This window comes from Oryctolagus cuniculus, chromosome X (assembly GCF_051225735.1).
Source record: "Oryctolagus cuniculus isolate XC-2025 breed Fujian yellow rabbit chromosome X, ASM5122573v1, whole genome shotgun sequence".
Lineage (NCBI taxonomy): Eukaryota > Metazoa > Chordata > Mammalia > Lagomorpha > Leporidae > Oryctolagus > Oryctolagus cuniculus.
The window spans coordinates 32174497-32192752 of record NC_142888.1 but is presented as its reverse complement, the minus strand read 5'-3'; the positions used below and the strand labels follow the sequence as shown (position 1 = coordinate 32192752).

At 38.5% G+C, this 18256-nt stretch overlaps 1 protein-coding gene across 12 annotated transcripts in view; it reads right to left on the bottom strand.

The window, feature by feature from the left end:
* JADE3 (jade family PHD finger 3) overlaps positions 1-18256 on the bottom strand; it is a 159767-nt gene that overhangs the window by 10967 nt on the left and 130544 nt on the right. For all 12 annotated transcript variants that reach the window (XM_051827043.3, XM_089324410.1, XM_089324411.1 and 9 more), the window contains 4 exons: positions 17054-17244; positions 13999-14210; positions 8554-8721; positions 5849-5965 (listed from right to left, as the gene is read on the bottom strand). In XM_051827043.3, the coding sequence (XP_051683003.1) occupies positions 5849-5965; positions 8554-8721; positions 13999-14210; positions 17054-17244 (688 nt within the window). The remainder of the gene's footprint in view (positions 1-5848; positions 5966-8553; positions 8722-13998; positions 14211-17053; positions 17245-18256) is intronic.

Here is an 18256-nt window from a genome sequence, read left to right as displayed (position 1 = left end):
GGATTAATCTTGTCCAAAGAGAGGTTTAGCCCTTTGCCTTTAGCTCCTGAAAGGTCACCTCTAAGCCCTTGGAACATACTGCCTGATAAGAGTGTTTCTGTTTCCCAGAGGCCTTGAGCCAAGTCAGATAGCCTCTGCTAACAATGTGACTTATGGTGCATGCTTTGGGCCTTGCAGTATCAGTCTGACCTTTGGGATCAGAGACTAAGGTCAGCCATGCAGATGGACAGCTGTGTCTAGGTAGCTGACACCTAATAAAATCTCTGAACGCTAAGGCTTGGTGAATCTTCCTAGCTGACACTACTCTGTGTGTATTATAACTGTGCCTGGGAGAAATAAGCATGGTTGCATGACTCAAGTTGGAGGGGGTAATTGGAAACTCCTTTCCTGGTCTCTCCTGGACCAAGATCTATCTATGTGCCAATTTCCTTGGCTGATTTTAAATCTGTATTCTTTCACTGTAATAAACCACGACTGTGAGTAGAACAGCTTTTCTGAGTCCTTCTACTGAATTATTGAACCTGAGGGTGGTTCTTGGGGACCTCTTGAACTACAAGTACACACTTAGGAGTGGAACTGCTAATTCACATGGTATATCTGCATTTAATGTTCTGAAGAATTGCCTAACTCTTTTCAACAATACCTGTATCATTTTCCATTTCCATCAGCTATGCACAATGGTTCCAGTTTCTCCACATTCTAGACAACAGTGCTTACTGCTTGCCTTTCTTGTTGTTCCCAACCTACTGCATATGAAGTGGTATCTCATTGTGGTTCGCTTACTTCTAAAGGGGGAAATTTTTTCTACATAATTCTGCTGAAACTGCAGAAAATAATTTTTTAAATACTTTCCAGTAGAGGGAAAATGCTACACTTACACATCCACATTTGTAAGGAGAGTTTCTGTGTGATGAGCATTGGACTGAATAGGGTGGCTGGAATAAAAAACTTGAAAAAGAACATCACAGACTGATTTAGGAATTAAAGCACTTCTTTCTTCTGAACAGAAGTATTTTGCTACCTGCAAACAGAAAAGTATGCTCTCCTAAGAGCAGATCAAACCTGCCTGGGGCACCAAGGGCCTGGGGCCTACATCCTCACTGTTTTTTGTCCTGTCGCAGGACAGTATCCATTTGGTTGCCCTTAATCCCCAGTAATTCATGAACAGACAAATGGATGCTGTTAGAACATTTTGATCAAATTTTGTCCCCAGAAACAATGTCATAAATGGTCCAAACCAGCAAAAAAAGCTTACTTCAGCCACTGTGTACTTAGAAACACTAGCACCAATATCGACCACTGGCCCATCTGATATCTTAACCCTAAGGGTCTACAGGTCTGAGGAGAGATGTCACTGCAGTATTATTCAACTTTTAACAGACTTCAGGCTCCTGAAGGCAAGGAGCAGACAGTCTTAGAATAATTTTTACTGACAAAATTTGAAGCATGTGAGGAAAATATTAAGGCATTCCTTTTTGGAGGGGAGTATCCTTTTATCTCAACATTTCATTTTATTTTTCCTCCACCAGTACTACCTCTAACAGTCATTAAGTAGATGTACTTGTCTGCTCACCATTTCCCTATTGGCTGAAGATTTTTGCATTTTTAAAAAGTTCACTTCCTTCACAAACTCTTTTTAGCCTAACAATAAACTCACAGTGACCTACCAATTTATTTTGATTTCAACAGACATATAAATGACTTCAGACAGGTCTCTCTACTGTCAAGAGGAATGTATCTGAGCCTCAAATGTCTGACGATTCTATTCAGCTTGGTTGGATGAATGCTAGGCCTTTTAATTAGCAAAGTCAGATTGGCTCTAGGAAATAATGTGAACAATAACAAGCATTACTAAAAGGACCACTGACATTAACTTTCTGTTAGGCACTGTGTTGAGTTCTTTAACACTTTAAGTAGGTACTATCATCTTCTCCATTTATAGATGGGGAAACTGAGGCACAGAGATGTTAGATAACTTCTCCAAGACTGCACTAAGTACTGAAAAGTGAAACCAAGATTTGAATCCCAGGAGTCTATCTCCAAAGGCCATATTCTTAACTACTCTTCTTTATTTCCTTTCAGAGAAGACCTAAAGCATCTGGATTTAGGTTAAATGGGGCTTGAACAGAAGATATAGAAGGACCCTAAGGGAATTCTGGAAGGCTGGCCATTAGAGTGAGAGTGTCCAGGGTCTAGTCAAAATTCAGAGCTGCCTGGCATACCTGATCTGAACCCAGACTTTAGGATCTGCTCCAAGATTACAGAGAAGCCTGTTTATGTGTGGTCCCATGAGCTAAGAATGGTTTTTACAATTTTAAATGGTGAAAAAAAACCAAAAGAATATTTTGTGATATGAAAATTATATGAAATTTAAATTTTAGAGTCTATAAATAGTTTTATTGGCACACAGATGTTCATTTGTTTAAGTATTGTCTATGGCTGCCTTCACACTACAAAGGCAGGGTTGAGTAGTCATGACAGAGACAGTATGGCCCCCTCAGCCCCAAAATATTTACTATTCAGCCATTTATCAAAAAATTTGCCAACCACTGCTCTAACCAATCAGGCCCCTAAGTAATCTCTTTGATCTTCTCTTTTCACACACACTATTCCAGTTGCACTGGTCTCTTTCCTGTCTTTCAAAATGGCCAGACACATTTCTATCTTAGGGCCTTCACAATGGCTGTTCCTCTGCCTGGAATTCTTCTACCCTAAAATCCGCATAGCCCCTTTTCTATTTCTTAAATTTATTCTTAAATTTTGGATTAATATGTGCTACTGCACATTTTTAAAGGGTATAATGCAACATTTTAACACACATACATAGCTTAAACTGACCAGAATAGGCAATCAACTTTCCAATTTCCTATCTTTTCTTTGTGTTTAGAGCCTACCAGCTCTTCTGTTCTTTTTTTTTTTTTTTGATGGGTAGAGTTATAGACAGAGAGAGAGACAGAGAGAAAGGTCTTCCTTCCATTGGTTCACCCCCCAAATGGCTGCTACAGCTGGCGCTGTGCTGACCCAAAGCCAGGAGCCAGGTGCTTCTTCCTGGTTTCCCATGTGGGTGCAGGGGTCCAAGCACTTGGGCCATCCTCCACTGCCTTCCTGGGCCACAGCAGAGAGCTGGACTGGAAGAGGAGCAACCGGGACTAGAACCCAGTGCCCACATGGGATGCCGGCGCTGCAGGTGGAGGATTAACCAAGTGAGCCACGGTGCTGGCCTCTCTTCTGTTCTTTACATAGAATATAATACAACCTCATGAGCCACAGTCACCCCACTATGCTGCAAAACCCCAGAACCTGTTACATTCACCTTCTCTTGCCTTCAAGTGTTTGCTGAAATTTCACTTCCACAGTGAGTCCTACCCTGACCACTCTATTTAAACTGTTAACTTGGGCTTCTGCCTCACATTCCCTTCCTTAACATACTCTATATCTTTACCTTCCTATAGCACTTAGCATCCTCTAACAATGCTGTTAATATTTACTGTTTATTGTTTATTTCTCCCAACTAAAATGTAAGCTCCATGGTACAAGATTCTCCGTTGGTTCATCAATAGGCTCAAAGCCTGGCATACAATTAGACATAAATATTTGTAGCATAATGTAATTTCTTAAAAGAAAAATTTATGGATTTCAATTTGGCAAGACCAAAATGAAGAATCTGAACTCTAAGAAATGACAATGAGAAAATTGCCATGAAAATGAGGAATCTCCTCCAGAATGTTTCATCTACCCATCTGTTCATCCATCAATCTAATATTTATTGTCTGCATGTGATGTCAGGGCCTGGGGGGAATCTAAGGATGAAACAGTCTGAGCTTACAGTCTAAGAGGGAAGAAAAAACTCATAAATAACTACAATAAAGGGAAGAATGTGGTAGTGCATAATGCAGGGCTGTAATGCAAATCTAGGTCTGCTAAGGTCAAGGTTAATATTTCTCTTACCACAGTCATATTGCCAGTAACTAAAGGTTATTAAAAACATTCCTGAAGACAGCAAAAGTTGGGGAAAAATACAAGAACTACAATAAGGAAAATAAATAAATTACTGGATATAAGGTCAATATACTATTATAAAATGATTAATTACAAAAACATGGGAAATATTCCATTTTTAGTGAAGAAATACATGGCACAAACTAATCTATGGTACAATAAAATATAAATATATTTTCTCAATAAATACTAACTGAACACTAACAATGCAAAGGCACTTTACAAGTATCAGGTGAAATTCACAAAAGAATTGTAGACAATCTTGGCCCTTAAGGGGCTGATATATGGGGAGCATGGACCAAGAGAACTAAAACATAAACAAGTAATATGTTAGGGCAAAAGACCCCATTGGATGATTTCCTTTCAAATTTTTCTTTTTTGCAATTGCTAAAGAGCTGTAGTTAAAATAAATATAATTAGCAAAAAGAAAAAAAACAAAGAACAAAAAATATGAAAAATATACAACTCTGTTAGATATAAAAATTAATTTAAAAAATTAAAAAAGCCTTTGGGAGTCTAGATTGTGTTTTTTTTTTTTTTTTTTTTTTTTTTTTTTTTTTTTTTGACAGGCAGAGTGGACAGTGAGAGAGAGACAGAGAGAGAAAGGTCTTCCTTTGCCGCTGGTTCACCCTCCAATGGCCGCCGCTGCAGCCGGCGCACCGCGCTGATCCTGGCAGGAGCCAGGAGCCAGGTGCTTTTCCTGGTCTCCCATGGGGTGCAGGGCCCAAGCACCTGGGCCATCCTCCACTGCACTCCCTGGCCATAGCAGAGAGCTGGCCTGGAAGAGGGGCAACCGGGACAGAATCCGGCGCCCCAACCGGGACTAGAACCCGGTGTGCCGGCGCCGCAAGGTGGAGGATTAGCCTATTGAGCCACGGCGCCGGCTCCAGATTGTGTTCTTTAAATATCACTTCCCAGTAGAAGAACCAGGGCCCCTTGGAAGAGTAGCTGATTCCAGGTCTGGTGCAAGAAATATACAAGATGAACCTGGAACATGATGTTCTCATGCTAGACAACAAGAACATCTAGAGCCACTGTGCCTAAGCTATACCACCGTATCGCTCTTTCTCTGTGAAGGTCAGCAGGTGAATCCTAACTCCAATTAGTTCTGCAGTTCATTTGCAAGAGGTCTGAGGGGTAGAAGGTGGTCAATCTTTCCTTCCCTCTTGTCAGCAAAGCTACCTTGTTACATTTGTAATAGAAAGTAAAATGATAGTATGGAAAGGAAGATTATGAAGAATTATCCTTTATCCCTTTACTGGAGGCAACTTCTTTTTCCAATCTTATCTAAGTCCTCAATCTTACCAGCTGCTATTATTGGGTTCCATGCCAGCTGCTACTTGTATTTCAAGCAGCTGAATTCCTTTGCCTCAGATATCTCAGAAAAGTTTACCTGCACTATCATATACAACAAATGTACCTATGAGAATGATATTCAAAACTATCCAAAAGAATTAACTCACTCAGTGCATCTTTCCCTACCAAAATGGCTAACATCAGCACCACCTATCAAATCATTCTGTAACCCTAGTCCATTTACAGTTAGTGGGTAGGCCACACAAGAACATGGGTGTGAAATTTTAGAGTTATTGCTTATTTCCACTTAGGATGGTATCTATCATTAGCTTCAGAATGCAATGCATAAACTCTGACAGCAATGGATGGAAATGAACTATCCCTATGAATACTGAAAAGAAAAGGCAGGACAGTTCAGAGGCAACAGCTAGAATAGTCATTTCCAGAAATGGTCTGTACAATTGCAGAGCCCTAGGAATGAGTGAGCGGCCTCCTGAGTGCCCCTTGGCCAATTTGGGGTTAGCCTGCTCCACCACTTCTCATGGGGACTTACCTGAATACAAGCCCCTGTCTTCAACTTGCACAGACTGCAGACTAAGGCCCACCGACTTGGGGGGATGTGAGAAATCTTTGTGATTGGTTCCATTCTCTCAGGACAAGCAATGCTGACCTATAGATAAAACATCACGTAAGGCAGAAGCACCAAGGCATCCCAGAAATACCATTCACAAACCATAAATGATGCTACATGAAGCTCCAGAACACCAATACAATGGAGTTTAATAAGCCACATCTCTTAAGGTTAATATGGAACCAAGAATAAATAAAATCTGTCTATCCACTGCATGGTTCTTCATTTCCAGTAATGTAAATGATTCATATAAGGGATGAGAGGGCAGGAATGTAGGCTAGGCATGGTTACCTCAAGGAATCAGAGATTGTCAATATTTTACATAGGAACCAAAGAAAGCTACTAAGGAAAGAAATTAAAATTTACAAATTCTAGCACCTTTAGTATGTTAGAGATGGTGCCACATGACTTGCTATTTCATTTAATTAAGTAAGGATGAATATCTGAGCCAGTGACAAGTTTTTCCTTTTGATTTACAAAGCAACATGATATTGTTGGAAAGCTGAGGTAAATTTATGAAGAGGCTGCAGCATATGAGTAAAAAGGATGAAGATGCTAGCATTTCTAAACCAAAGTCTTTAAAACTTATCATCAGCTTACTCTACTCCTTCAACCAAGTAGCCTCAAAGTGAAATTAATCTTTGGAAAATTGCTGAAAGGAAAGGGATGCTTTAAAAAAGATGGAAAAATTCTTTTCCATGTGGAAATAAGAAGTCAAACAACCTTGGGTAATTGTTGTGCGGGTGTTTTTTTTTTTTTTTTTATAAACATATACATGTGTTTCTAAGAGAGAGATACAATTTAAAAACATGAAGACCTACCAACTAAGGATGGTCAAAGTAGTATAAATCCTGCCTACATCAGGAAACTGAGTTCAAAAAGGTAGTAGAAAACAAGAACTAAAAATCATAAGAGAATGTCAACAGCTGTGAAGTCTTACTTTATTTTATAGAACTCTTCCTGAGTCATATTTCACTTTTATGAGCTGACAAGACTGCTCTATTAGTTGGGGAATTTGCTGCTAGAAAACAGTCACTCTCAGGGCAGAAACCTGAGCTCATTTTACAATGTCTGTAAGTTGGATGTTCTTAGCTAGAAAAAGAAACTACTACTCAAATAGTTTTTAAAAATACTGATGTCTATAAGCCATAAGAACACAAAACTTTGTATGTAGGGCTTTTAGTTTAATTCTATGAACTTAATTATTAGATAGAAACTCCCCTAGAACCAATATTAACAAGATTAAAGCCACAGAAATTTTAAAGGTGAATGAATTACTAACACAGTATTACCAGCTTCCCATTAACTGAATGCTACACTCTCTCATGTCATGCAGTTAAATTGCCTAACAAATTTGTTAGCTTGGACAGGGGCTAGGGAGAGAGAGAGAGTGTAAGGAATCTCCAAATAGTTAAAAAAAAGGGGGGGGGGTCACAGCCACAAGAAATAAGAAGAAATGTCTGGAAGTCTTGTTTTAATAAAGTTAGTGCACATGTAGACCTTCAGGAAATAGCATCTACTGAGAGACCAAGTTAGATAATGAGGACTAGCATTTTAAATAAAGAAGGTCTTAGGCAAATGGTGAGTCTAAGCTCTGAAAAGAGCTTCAAAGGTAAAGGACAAGGGTGGGTGTTTTGGTGCAGCAAATTATGCTGCTGCTTAAGGACACCTGCATCCCCTTCAGAGTGCCGGGCTTTCAGTACTCCATGCTTCTGATCACTCTTCGTGCTAATACACCCCGGGAGGCAGTAGATAAGGCCCAAGTACTTGGATTCCTGCCATCTATGTGGAAGATCCAGATGGAGTTCCAGGCTCCTGGATTCAGCCTGGCCTAGTCCTGGCTGTTGCAGGCATTTGAGGAGTGAACCAACACATGGAAGATCTGTCTCTCTGCTTTTCAAATAAAATAAATCTTTTAAAAAAGGTAACATGTAACCATTATAACGGGTAAAAGAACTATTGCTCACTTTATATGTAACAGCCCAAAATCAGAAATAACAATCAAAGGAGAATGGACAAATAAATCATAGTATATCCATATAATGGAATATTACACATCAATCAAAAGGGGTAACTATTGATTTATACCACAACATGGAGTGATAGCCAGATAGAAAAGAGTACATACTGTATGAGTTCATTTAAATTCAAAAACATATAAAACTAATCCACAGTGACAGAAACAAAATGATGGCTATTCTTGAGGACAGGGTCTGCAGAGTGGGTATGAAAGATCTTTCTGGGGTGCTCTATGTCTATCTGGGGTATTCCATGTTTTCATCTGAGTTGTAGTTACAGATACATACACTGTAAAAATCCATGAAACTCTACAATTAATATTTGCTATGTTAAGGACTGTTTTATTTAAAAAACAATCTGCTACTAACATCCTGGTCTTTCTTGCCTCTCCTCTCCAACTGCTGGAAGTACCACATATAAACTAATTAGCATGGATTTCCATGGACACTTGTATCCAGAAGGATCTGAGGTAGCTCAAGTGGAAGCATTATTTACCTCAAAACAAACAGGCAAGCATGAAGCATCTCCATGCTAACCTTAAGTCAGTCTGAACAGGGAATAGGGACATCCTGGAGCAAACAGCCTCATAGGCCTGGATGAATTCTTACCTCTGGAATCCATAGGGCACAGCTGACATGAGCCCATTTACTCCCTGTCCTGGTGGACTTCATGGCTCCCCCTTTCTTTGGACATAACAGACACTGTGGATGAATGCCCAGGACACAGGAGCGACACAGCCAGCTGCCTTCTGGGACCTTGAGGATGCCATAACAGGCCTGGAAGCACGAGGAGGAGAAGGGAAAATGGTCAGCATCTTCTCACCAGGGTTGATGTCTGTTCTGATAGTCACAGAACAACCTCTGCTTTTGAGAGAGGCAAATAAAGCCAAAGAAGTGTATACCCAGGATTTAGTTATTTTGAAACAAAAAAGCAACTTCCAGCATCTGTCCTAAGATCAGCATGTCTGTCCATAACTGGTTTTCAGGACGACAGAACAAGACTAGAAGGAGATAAACCCAAAGGCTAGCCCAACTGTTACCTGACTGTTGGGATTACAAACCTATTTATTTATTTTTTTGTCTCTGTTTCTAAAGTTTCTCTAATGATTATATATTATAATTAGTCAAACTTACTAAACAATTTCTACATGTTGGGCACTGCTGTGATCAGGAAAACAAAGTGTTATAAGGAACAAACAAGTTAATGTTTATAAAGAATGTAATAAAGCCTGGTGCATGAAAAGCACTCAGCAAATCACAGCAATCATCTGCTTGGGTTGAAGAAAATGGGACTTATGAGTGAATCTTGAATAGAATATTATACTAATCACAATAATCCATAATGAATTCTGGAAACTGCTTCAAATCCTTTATAGAATGAAGTTGAGCTAATAAATGAACTACTGGTAGAGGTGGGAAATTAGCTAGGAAACATTCTAGATGCCCCTTTCTGTATCCCCAATTTCATCCATCCTTTCCTCCTTACTGCTCCACACTATTTAAGCCTGGAGGACACCTGCTTCCCTGTGTGACATGGCACACCCTTCATCACTGATTCAATATGGCAGTTTCAAAATCTCTACCTGCTTAAGAGATTCACACTTGGCTCAGCTTCAAGTAATAAGAGCTGCTATCATATAGGCCCTGAAATAATTGTTTCTTTTCTAATCTCCTTTCTGTATCACCACCATGCTTCCTTTTCTCTAGATCTAAATTCCTGGATTACCCACTTTTCTTCATCCACTGTCCCTTGGGCTTCCTATTCTTCTCAATAGAGTGGTCCTAAGACTCTTGCCTTCCTCTCAATACCCACCACAACTGCTCCATCCAAGTTCTCATCATTTCATGCCTGTATTATTTCTAGATTCTCTTCACACCTTTATTTTTCCTCTATTTGGCTTCCATATTCTTCTCACTAAAACAAAGCTTTCATACTGTTGTACAGTGGTAAAATTTTCAGGGATTCCTTTTGCTCTCATCTGTCCCCCTATTTAAACTACAAGTTGGCTACTGCTTGAGGCCTGTCTGTAAGGCCAACAAGAAAACAACGTTTTCATATTTTTAAGGGCTGTAAAAAGAATATTTAACAGAGACTGTATGTGGCATGCAAAGTCTGAAATATCTACTATCTGGTCCTTCAGAAAATAAATTTGCAGGCCCTTGATCTAAAGCTTGTGGCTCCTCACACCTCACTGTGCTCTCATGCCCCATCACACCCAAACACAGAGCCCCTGACTTGGACAGGCAGGCCTCCTGTTTTTTTCCACAATCAACTCCCTTTTTTGCATAATCAAACCTTTTACACCTGGCTCAAACTCCAGGCCTCTTCCAAGAATCCTGCCCAGTGTCTACCCCATGGCCCAACTTTGGTCTGCAACTCCATGCAATTTCCTTCACTAACTATGTAGTCAGCATGATGATGTATTCTTGTTCTCTACTTTTTCTGCTGGGCTTCATCTCTTTAGAGAAATTTTAAAGTCACTGAAGCTAGAGCTTTTATTTACCTGGAATTTATTTACCTGGAATGCCTCCTATGCTGAGCTCAAGTGGATGGTTTCATAGAACAAATTAAAGTAGCCCCCAAGCGCACACTGTTCTCATGACAGTGGTGCATCATTTTATAAAGTTCCTAATCTTTGAAACTCTTCTTTCTCTGAGGTCCAGAATGTTTACTAGGAAATGAAATCAAGCTTCCTCCCTAAAATAGAGCCTCTTTCAAACTGGCAGAAGGGAGGACAATGGCCAGTTCTAGGAATACCTTTTATCTCCTGACTATTCTATCAGGCAGAAAATAATATATTAAGCCTTTCTAAAAACACATTTATGGCCATAAGATGATAGAAACTTTTATTTCATAGCAGTGGCTCTCAACTTTTTCTGGACCATAAAATGATGGAGCCTGTGGAATCTTTTGAGAAAACTGTACACATCCACTGACATATTCATACCACACACACACATAAATATATATTTATAATTTCAGGGGACAAATAAACTCGGTATCAAGTATTTTAAATATATGTAAATACATATATGTATATACACAACATATTTAAAAACTAAGAAAAAACACGAATAAGAAACAAACAAAATCACCCTATAAGAACATGTACCTTCAAGCAAATTAAGTCAGGTCTTAATCTGAGTGCTCAACATTTGGGCTAAGAAGCAGAAAGTGGAATAGTCCCAACTTTCACATTTTTTAAAAAGAAGACATTAAGTTTATCATTAAAACCTAAAGCCCACTCATGTACACTTTTCTTCTAAGGTACTGAGCACAGTGTATTTTCATCACTGAAAAACAAAAACTGAATATAACCTAGTGGTTGTAAAGAAGATAAGTCATATTAATATATTCAGATGCCAGCATGTCCCCATTCTGTTTGAGTAAATATCACCTTCCAAATAATCTTAAGTCATTTTTCAGTCAACAGAGGGAGCTCTAACTTAAGTATCTCTTTAGAATCTAAGTAAATGCACTCTGGAAGAATCTCCTACATGAAACTTAATACAGTACCAACATTTCAGCTTTAATACATATCAGTTTACATTCTGGAAGGCCTGATCTGTTGTTATTGTCATGTCTTTCTAAGTGAGGGAGGAGTATCACAGTCATTATTGGATATGTTTTAAAAAAATACAATTACTTTGGGGAGAATTACTATGTTACATTTAATTTTGTTGAAGAATCAGAAAATAATTCCATAATATTTGTTCTAATTGTGAAGGAAAAATATTGAAAATTTATGTAGATGATCTTTGCACTATACCATTTAAGCGTACTACAGATCCATAATAATTTATCTGAAACCTTGAGGTTGAGAAATTTTAGGAAAATGATATGGTATATACATGATATATTACTTAACTTCACAGTGGGAATATTATATAATCTAATAATTAATAGTTCTCTAACAAAATATTTATGAATATTTACACAAAACAGATAAAGACTATAAATAGTTTTGTATTGGGTTTTAGTATTGTCCCAAAATCAGTTCTGGTGTAAAACTTCAGCAAATTATGAAGTTTTCAGAGCTTTATAATTTTTGAATTGTGAAGGGACTGTGGGCCAATTTTTTCAGATACTGAAGTTTATACTTAAATGGTAAAGTTTTTTTATCTCACTGAAAATGTGACATAAATGCCAATAATTGCTAGAGTGGAGATAAATTTTCAAATTTCACTATTTTGAAGGATAATCGTAAAGTTAGGAAAAGGCCCAATTAATCACAGAATAATTCTGAGGACCTTTAACATACAGAGGGTTGGGTTAGGGAATTAAAGTCTTAAGCCCTCTCTATATCTTACGTGATCTATCCTAATCATTTCATCCAGAATGATCTTTCTAAAATATAAATAGTATCCCTTCAGGGTTGAGAAGACAAAATATAAGTTCCTCAGTTTGTCAGAAGGTCCTTCGCATGTACCCCTTTTATCCTCCCAGACTATCATGCTCCGTGCCTTCCTCTGCTGCACTCCAGTGCTCCACAGTTCTGAAGCACTCAGAGAGTTGCTTCTGATACATTCTGCCTACTCTTCCTATCCCATCTGAACATGTTCTTGTCTCTGAACATACTTTGGTGGTTTACCTGTCATATGCTTTTGGATATTAAGATTCAGTTTGGATGCCATTTTCTGGAAGTTATCCCTGATTCCTATCCCTCCCAAGCATTACCACAGCAGCATGGACTTCAATCTATAAGAACACGTGGCATACTATGCTAACTTGGAAGTTTCCTTGTAGTCCCTACGGCAGACTAAAATCCTCCTGGGGGCAGAGACCATGTCTGCCTCTTCAGCACTGACCGTTTCCTCAGCATGCAGCACAGCCTTGGCCCATGGATGGTGCTGAGTACCTATTTGCTAGATAAATCAATGACATGAATGAAACATACAGCAGGTTCAGAAGAGTGAAAAATCATTTAGGGTAAGGGTAGGGGAGTTCAAGAAAGGACTGAGCTAGATCCTAGAAGTTATGCAGATTTTTAACAGCTGGAGATGGGAGAAATCTTTTTAAATGGGGGTGTCATGGAAATATAGAAACAGGGCAGTATAGGGATATTTATCACTGCATCTTGAATAATCTTATTTCACTTGTAGGGGAAGAAGGGGGAAGAATAGGAAAGAGTATTGATACAATCAACATTATTTATTTAAAAGACATGATGGTAGAAAGAATGACAACTTAGTAAAGTTACTTCATCTCTCCTGGTAGAGCATATCAAACCGAGGAGTTAGTCCTTTACATTCATAAAGTTATGTAATCTTTAAAAAGTGGGGTGGGGGAAGGCAAGCATTTAGCCTAGCAGTTAAGGGGCCAATTAATAGACACTCATGTCTCACATCAGAGTGTCTACGTTCAATTCCTGATATTCCAGCTCCTGATTCCAGCTTCCTGCTAATGTAGACTCTGGGAAGCAGCAGTGGTGGCTCAAGTAACTGGGTTCCTGCCACCTACATGGGAGACCTGGATTTAGTTCCTGGCTCCTGGCTTTGGACTGTCGTGGTCATTTGGGGAATAAACCAGATGAAATCTCACAGTTTGTTCATCTGTCTCTAATAAATGGATAAAAAATTTAATAAGTAGAGTGGGCCTAGCTTCCTGGGAGTGACACATTAGGGGATGGAAAAGGCCCTAGGGTATGAAGATAAGGAGTCCTGACTTGCATCTGTAGCAAGTGTAAACTCACCAAGGTTACTGACTATGAATGTAACCTGATGATGCTGCAGCGATTTGAAGGCAGAAGAAAGATAACCAGGCAGGCAGCAAGGACACCCCCTGGGGGGAATTGAATAAGGCAATCCCAATGGTCAGGGCAATAAGTGACATAATATAGATCTGCATTTAGCCCCCTTGAGTAAAGTTTGTAGGTAAGTCATCTAGGGGATCATAAGAACTATTGATTATGCAAGAAATTCTGAAGAACTTCCAGGCCAAATTTTTATTTTCACCCTTAATGCAAGCTGCTACCCAGATATGGGTGCTGGAGATCATTACTGAGCTTCAGAAAGGCTGACCGTGGGGAGGTGGCGGTCTCCACTCTCACTAACCTGATGCACACAGATGTTACACTTATCACAGAATACCATATCATTCCCTTCTTCACTGTCTGGAGACCGGCACACATCACAGATCACATCTTCATCATACTCTATGCCTAGCCCTTCCTCTGTCTCAATAGCATGGTTCATATTTTCATGGCAATGGCGTTCCAGGACTTCTACTGTCTTTTCCATAAGATTCTCATCAACTGGCCCACAACCTGCACAGAAATACAAACAATCAATCAACCCGTCAGTCAGCTGTCATTTCCAGATCACCTACTGTAAGCCCAGTGCAGGGATGAGTAGAATTCTGAATGATAAAACCATCTCTTCCCTGCTCTAAAACAACAGATTTCAAAGAATCTTTTACTAGAGCTACTCCAACATTTACCTATAATTATAAATTAGTGTTTGACATGTGAAAGGAGAAATGCATTTCACCATATTCCTTAAAAGATGTATTATGGACCCTTTCAATTTTCTGTCTAAATCCTAGCCAGTCTCCTACTAAATCTCTCTCCGTTTTCTTATTCCCACTGTGGAAAGATATTGACTGAGCATTGTAATTTTGAACACTTTAATTTGTAGTATAATAACTAAACCATGTAACTATTTAGATATAAACAAACAGTAATTCATTCTTAACAAATTAGCTTCAATGAGCATATCTAATGGTTATCCCAGTAAATTTTCCTATGAAAATGTATTATGCCATAAAAATTCTAGATACTAAAGCATACATGATTATACATATGAAATATTTTGTTTTTCAAACTTGAGTTTAAAAAAAACAACAATATTTTCAATGGCAAACTATAGTATGATATTAACCTATGAGCATTTACAACGGTCTAACTACAACTCTGAAATTACTTTTTTGCTTGATTCTTTATATATTTTATTTTTTTAGCCTTCCACACTTAGTAACCCAATTAAAATATTTATTCAGTGGATGTTGGTAACAACTAAACATTTTTCTTCTTAGGAGGACTAATGATTTTGTGAGAGCCCAAATATATTTATTCTAACAGCTTGTAAACTCAGGAATAATTCTCAAAAGGATCCAAAACAAATTTACTAAAGTATTTCATTTCATGTGTAATGTAAGATGTCCTGAGGAACTTTGGAATTGCACATAAACTACCTTTTAAACATTGTGGCTACTTGTGAAACTGAAAACTATCCAATCCTTACATTTCATTTTTTCAGCCAAGACAAATTACACATGTTTTTATTGGAGTACAATGTCTGGTTTTAAAAGAATTTAGGTTCAAATTCCACCTTTACCTAATATTAGCTATGTAAACTCTGACAAGTTATTTATCCTTCTAGGGCTGAGTGTTATCTATAAAAAAGGATAGTAACACCAAACTCATTGATTTGTTGTAAGGCTGAGATGAGGCAATGTTCTTACGTTGCTTAGTATGCTTAGACTATAGTAAGTACTGCTTAAAAAACCTTTAATCTGAATTTAAAATTGCTTAATTATTTTTAAAAGTTTATTTTAAGCTTGTAAAAGCTGCCTCATTCACTTTTTTGAAGAGGAACTTAAAATCAATCAATCCTCTTTTAAAAACCCTTCAAACCTAAATGTTGAATCCTGGATGGGATGCTGAAATAGAAGGTCATTAGCAGAAAAGCCCATGGGATCCCAAAAAAGCCTGGAGTTTAGTTCATAACAATGAACCTGTGCTTGGATTCTTGGTTTTGACAATTGTACCATCATAAAGTAGGATGTTAACATTAGGGAAACGGAAACTGTGTGGTGTAAAGAGCAACTCTGTGTACTAAAAGTGCAATTTTTTTATAAGCCAAACTATTCCAAAATTCAAAAGGACCTAGTTATAAAGTGATTTCACGCCAAAGGTAGCACTGTAATAACTGTGTAATGTCTATGGATGCTATATGCTTCACAGTCACATAGTGTGCCATCAATCCACCTGATTATGCCCTCATACTTTAATTTTCCTTTTCTATCAGTCTTTTGTCTTCTTTCCTGTGGTTCCCATTAAATTGACTAACCCCTTCTTTTCTTGGAGGGCACAGCAGGGAAAAACATAAAACACAAGTTTTCAAAAACAAAGAATAAGGATTGGTTCTTGGCAGAACAACTATCACTGCCATGCCAAACTGGATTTAATATAATTTTAATTTTTTATTCATGCACATTCAGATACCAGCCTCAAAAGGAAGAAAAAGTGAGGAAAGAAAAGGAAAAACACCATGTGATTCCAACAAAAATGAAATAAAATGCACCCTTCACCGTATCTCATATGGAAACTTAAAATCCACCCACTGTTCCACAGAAAAACTTGGACCTAAACATTGCCTAGACTGAAAACAGGTGAAAATAAGCTGAGTGTAAGTATAAAGTGAGCTTCCTTTCAGTGTATCATTTCCTAGCATTGCCAGTATGGTACTCTATGAGACACATTTATCTTAAAATTATTATTGTGTTTTTTCTAAGTTTTCTGCTTGCTTGTTTTCATTTTATTTCCTGAGAAATCGTTTGACAAATCTAGAACTCACTAGGAGTAGGTAAGAACTACATTGGGGATGCTTTTCCCTAGCCTGCCATTCTTCTAGGCAGGAAAATTACAAGTTCTACATTAAGGGAACTGTCACAGCAATCTGGCAGATGCTGAGGTGTTGCCCAGTGATAAAGATGGAGCTTCTTTCTGGCCTCCTGGTAGAGGTAGAGATGCCTGGCACTGCTCACTGCTCAAAATGCTTTTTGGGGCTCAGCCAAGATCTGGTCTCAGAATCCTTCTCAATCAGTTCACACTCAGAAATGGGAATCAGCCTTATGAACTCTACATGCTTTCCCTGATCTCTGCTACTTACCATGAATGAAAAAGTCAGATTTAAATGTCATTGCTCTTTTTCAATATATTCATGTAGTTATAGAAGTGACTCATTAAGATAAGATCAAAGAGAAAAATAAATGAAAATGCCAGAAAAGAAAGGAAGCAACAAGATAAAAATAAGTTAAAGGGTCTGGATAACTTAACACAAAAATTCTGAGTTGAGTCAAGGCACAATTTATGAGAAAAGAATTTACCCATTTCTGCAAGGTCTTCATTGAGTTCCTGAAGCCAGAAGATGTCCATGTCATCTAGGTCATAGCGGCATACAGATGACGCCAGCTCCAGGATGTTGAGGCAGCCAGGCTCTGCGGGTTCAGGGCTGGAGCACTGAATGTACTTCCGGGGCTGGACAAACAAAATTTCCTTCACTTTTTCGGCTGTAATCCTAGAAAAGCAAGAGAAAGACATTGACAACAATCAACAAATAACAGATTATGACAGATTCCAGACAGTGGATGGGCCCAACAATTCTCAGGCTATATAGCAGAATTAGATGATCTCCTTCCTACCACTGGTAAATGCTCTGCTTTGCCCTCCACGGGGTATGGCAGATCCCTTTCTAGAGAGCAAATGGTCCCACAAATTGAGTTTTTTCAACTGTTGTGAACTCAGCATTTTCTAACAACATGCTTTCATTCATCCTCCTGGATCTTAGGTCCCTACTACCATTTGTTCTAACAAAATGTTGTTGGCATTATTGTGTGCTCTTGGTGCAATGACCACAAATTTATAACAGGAAACCTGGGAGGGAGGATATCTGTGTAAAGGTATAGTCAGATTGCATACCAAAGATATCAAAGATATATTTCAGTCAAATTCATGATTATATGTAATGGAGACAATACTGGATGGTGGTAAAAATTATAGGTTTAAAACTCACAAAGGCTTTTTTTTTTTCTTCTGGTACTCATCCCCACAGTGATCTCGGGCAAATTTATATGGGGTAGAGGGAGCAGCATTTGGTTAAGCAGTTAAATGTCAAACTGCCTGGGTTCAAGTCCCAGCTTTGCTTCTGATTCCAGCTTCCTATTAAAGCACACTCTGGGAGGCAGCAGGCAATGGCTAATGTATTTGGGTCTCCGCTACCAATGTTGGAGACCCAGGTTGAGTTTTTGGCTCCTGGCTTCAGCTTGGTCCAATCCTGGCTGTTGCTGGCTTCTGGGGAGTGATCCAACAGATGAAAGACTTATCTGCCTGTTTCTGTCTCTCTCTTTCTGCCTTTCAAGACAAATGAAAATAAATAAAAATAAAAATTACATGAAGTTCAGTTTTCTTAGCTAAAAAGTAGGTATAGCTACTTTTATTTACTTATTATTTATTTCAGTGACAGAGACAGGGATCTTCTATCTGTTGGTTCACTCTCTAAATGTCCACAACAGCCGGGTCTGGGCCAGGCT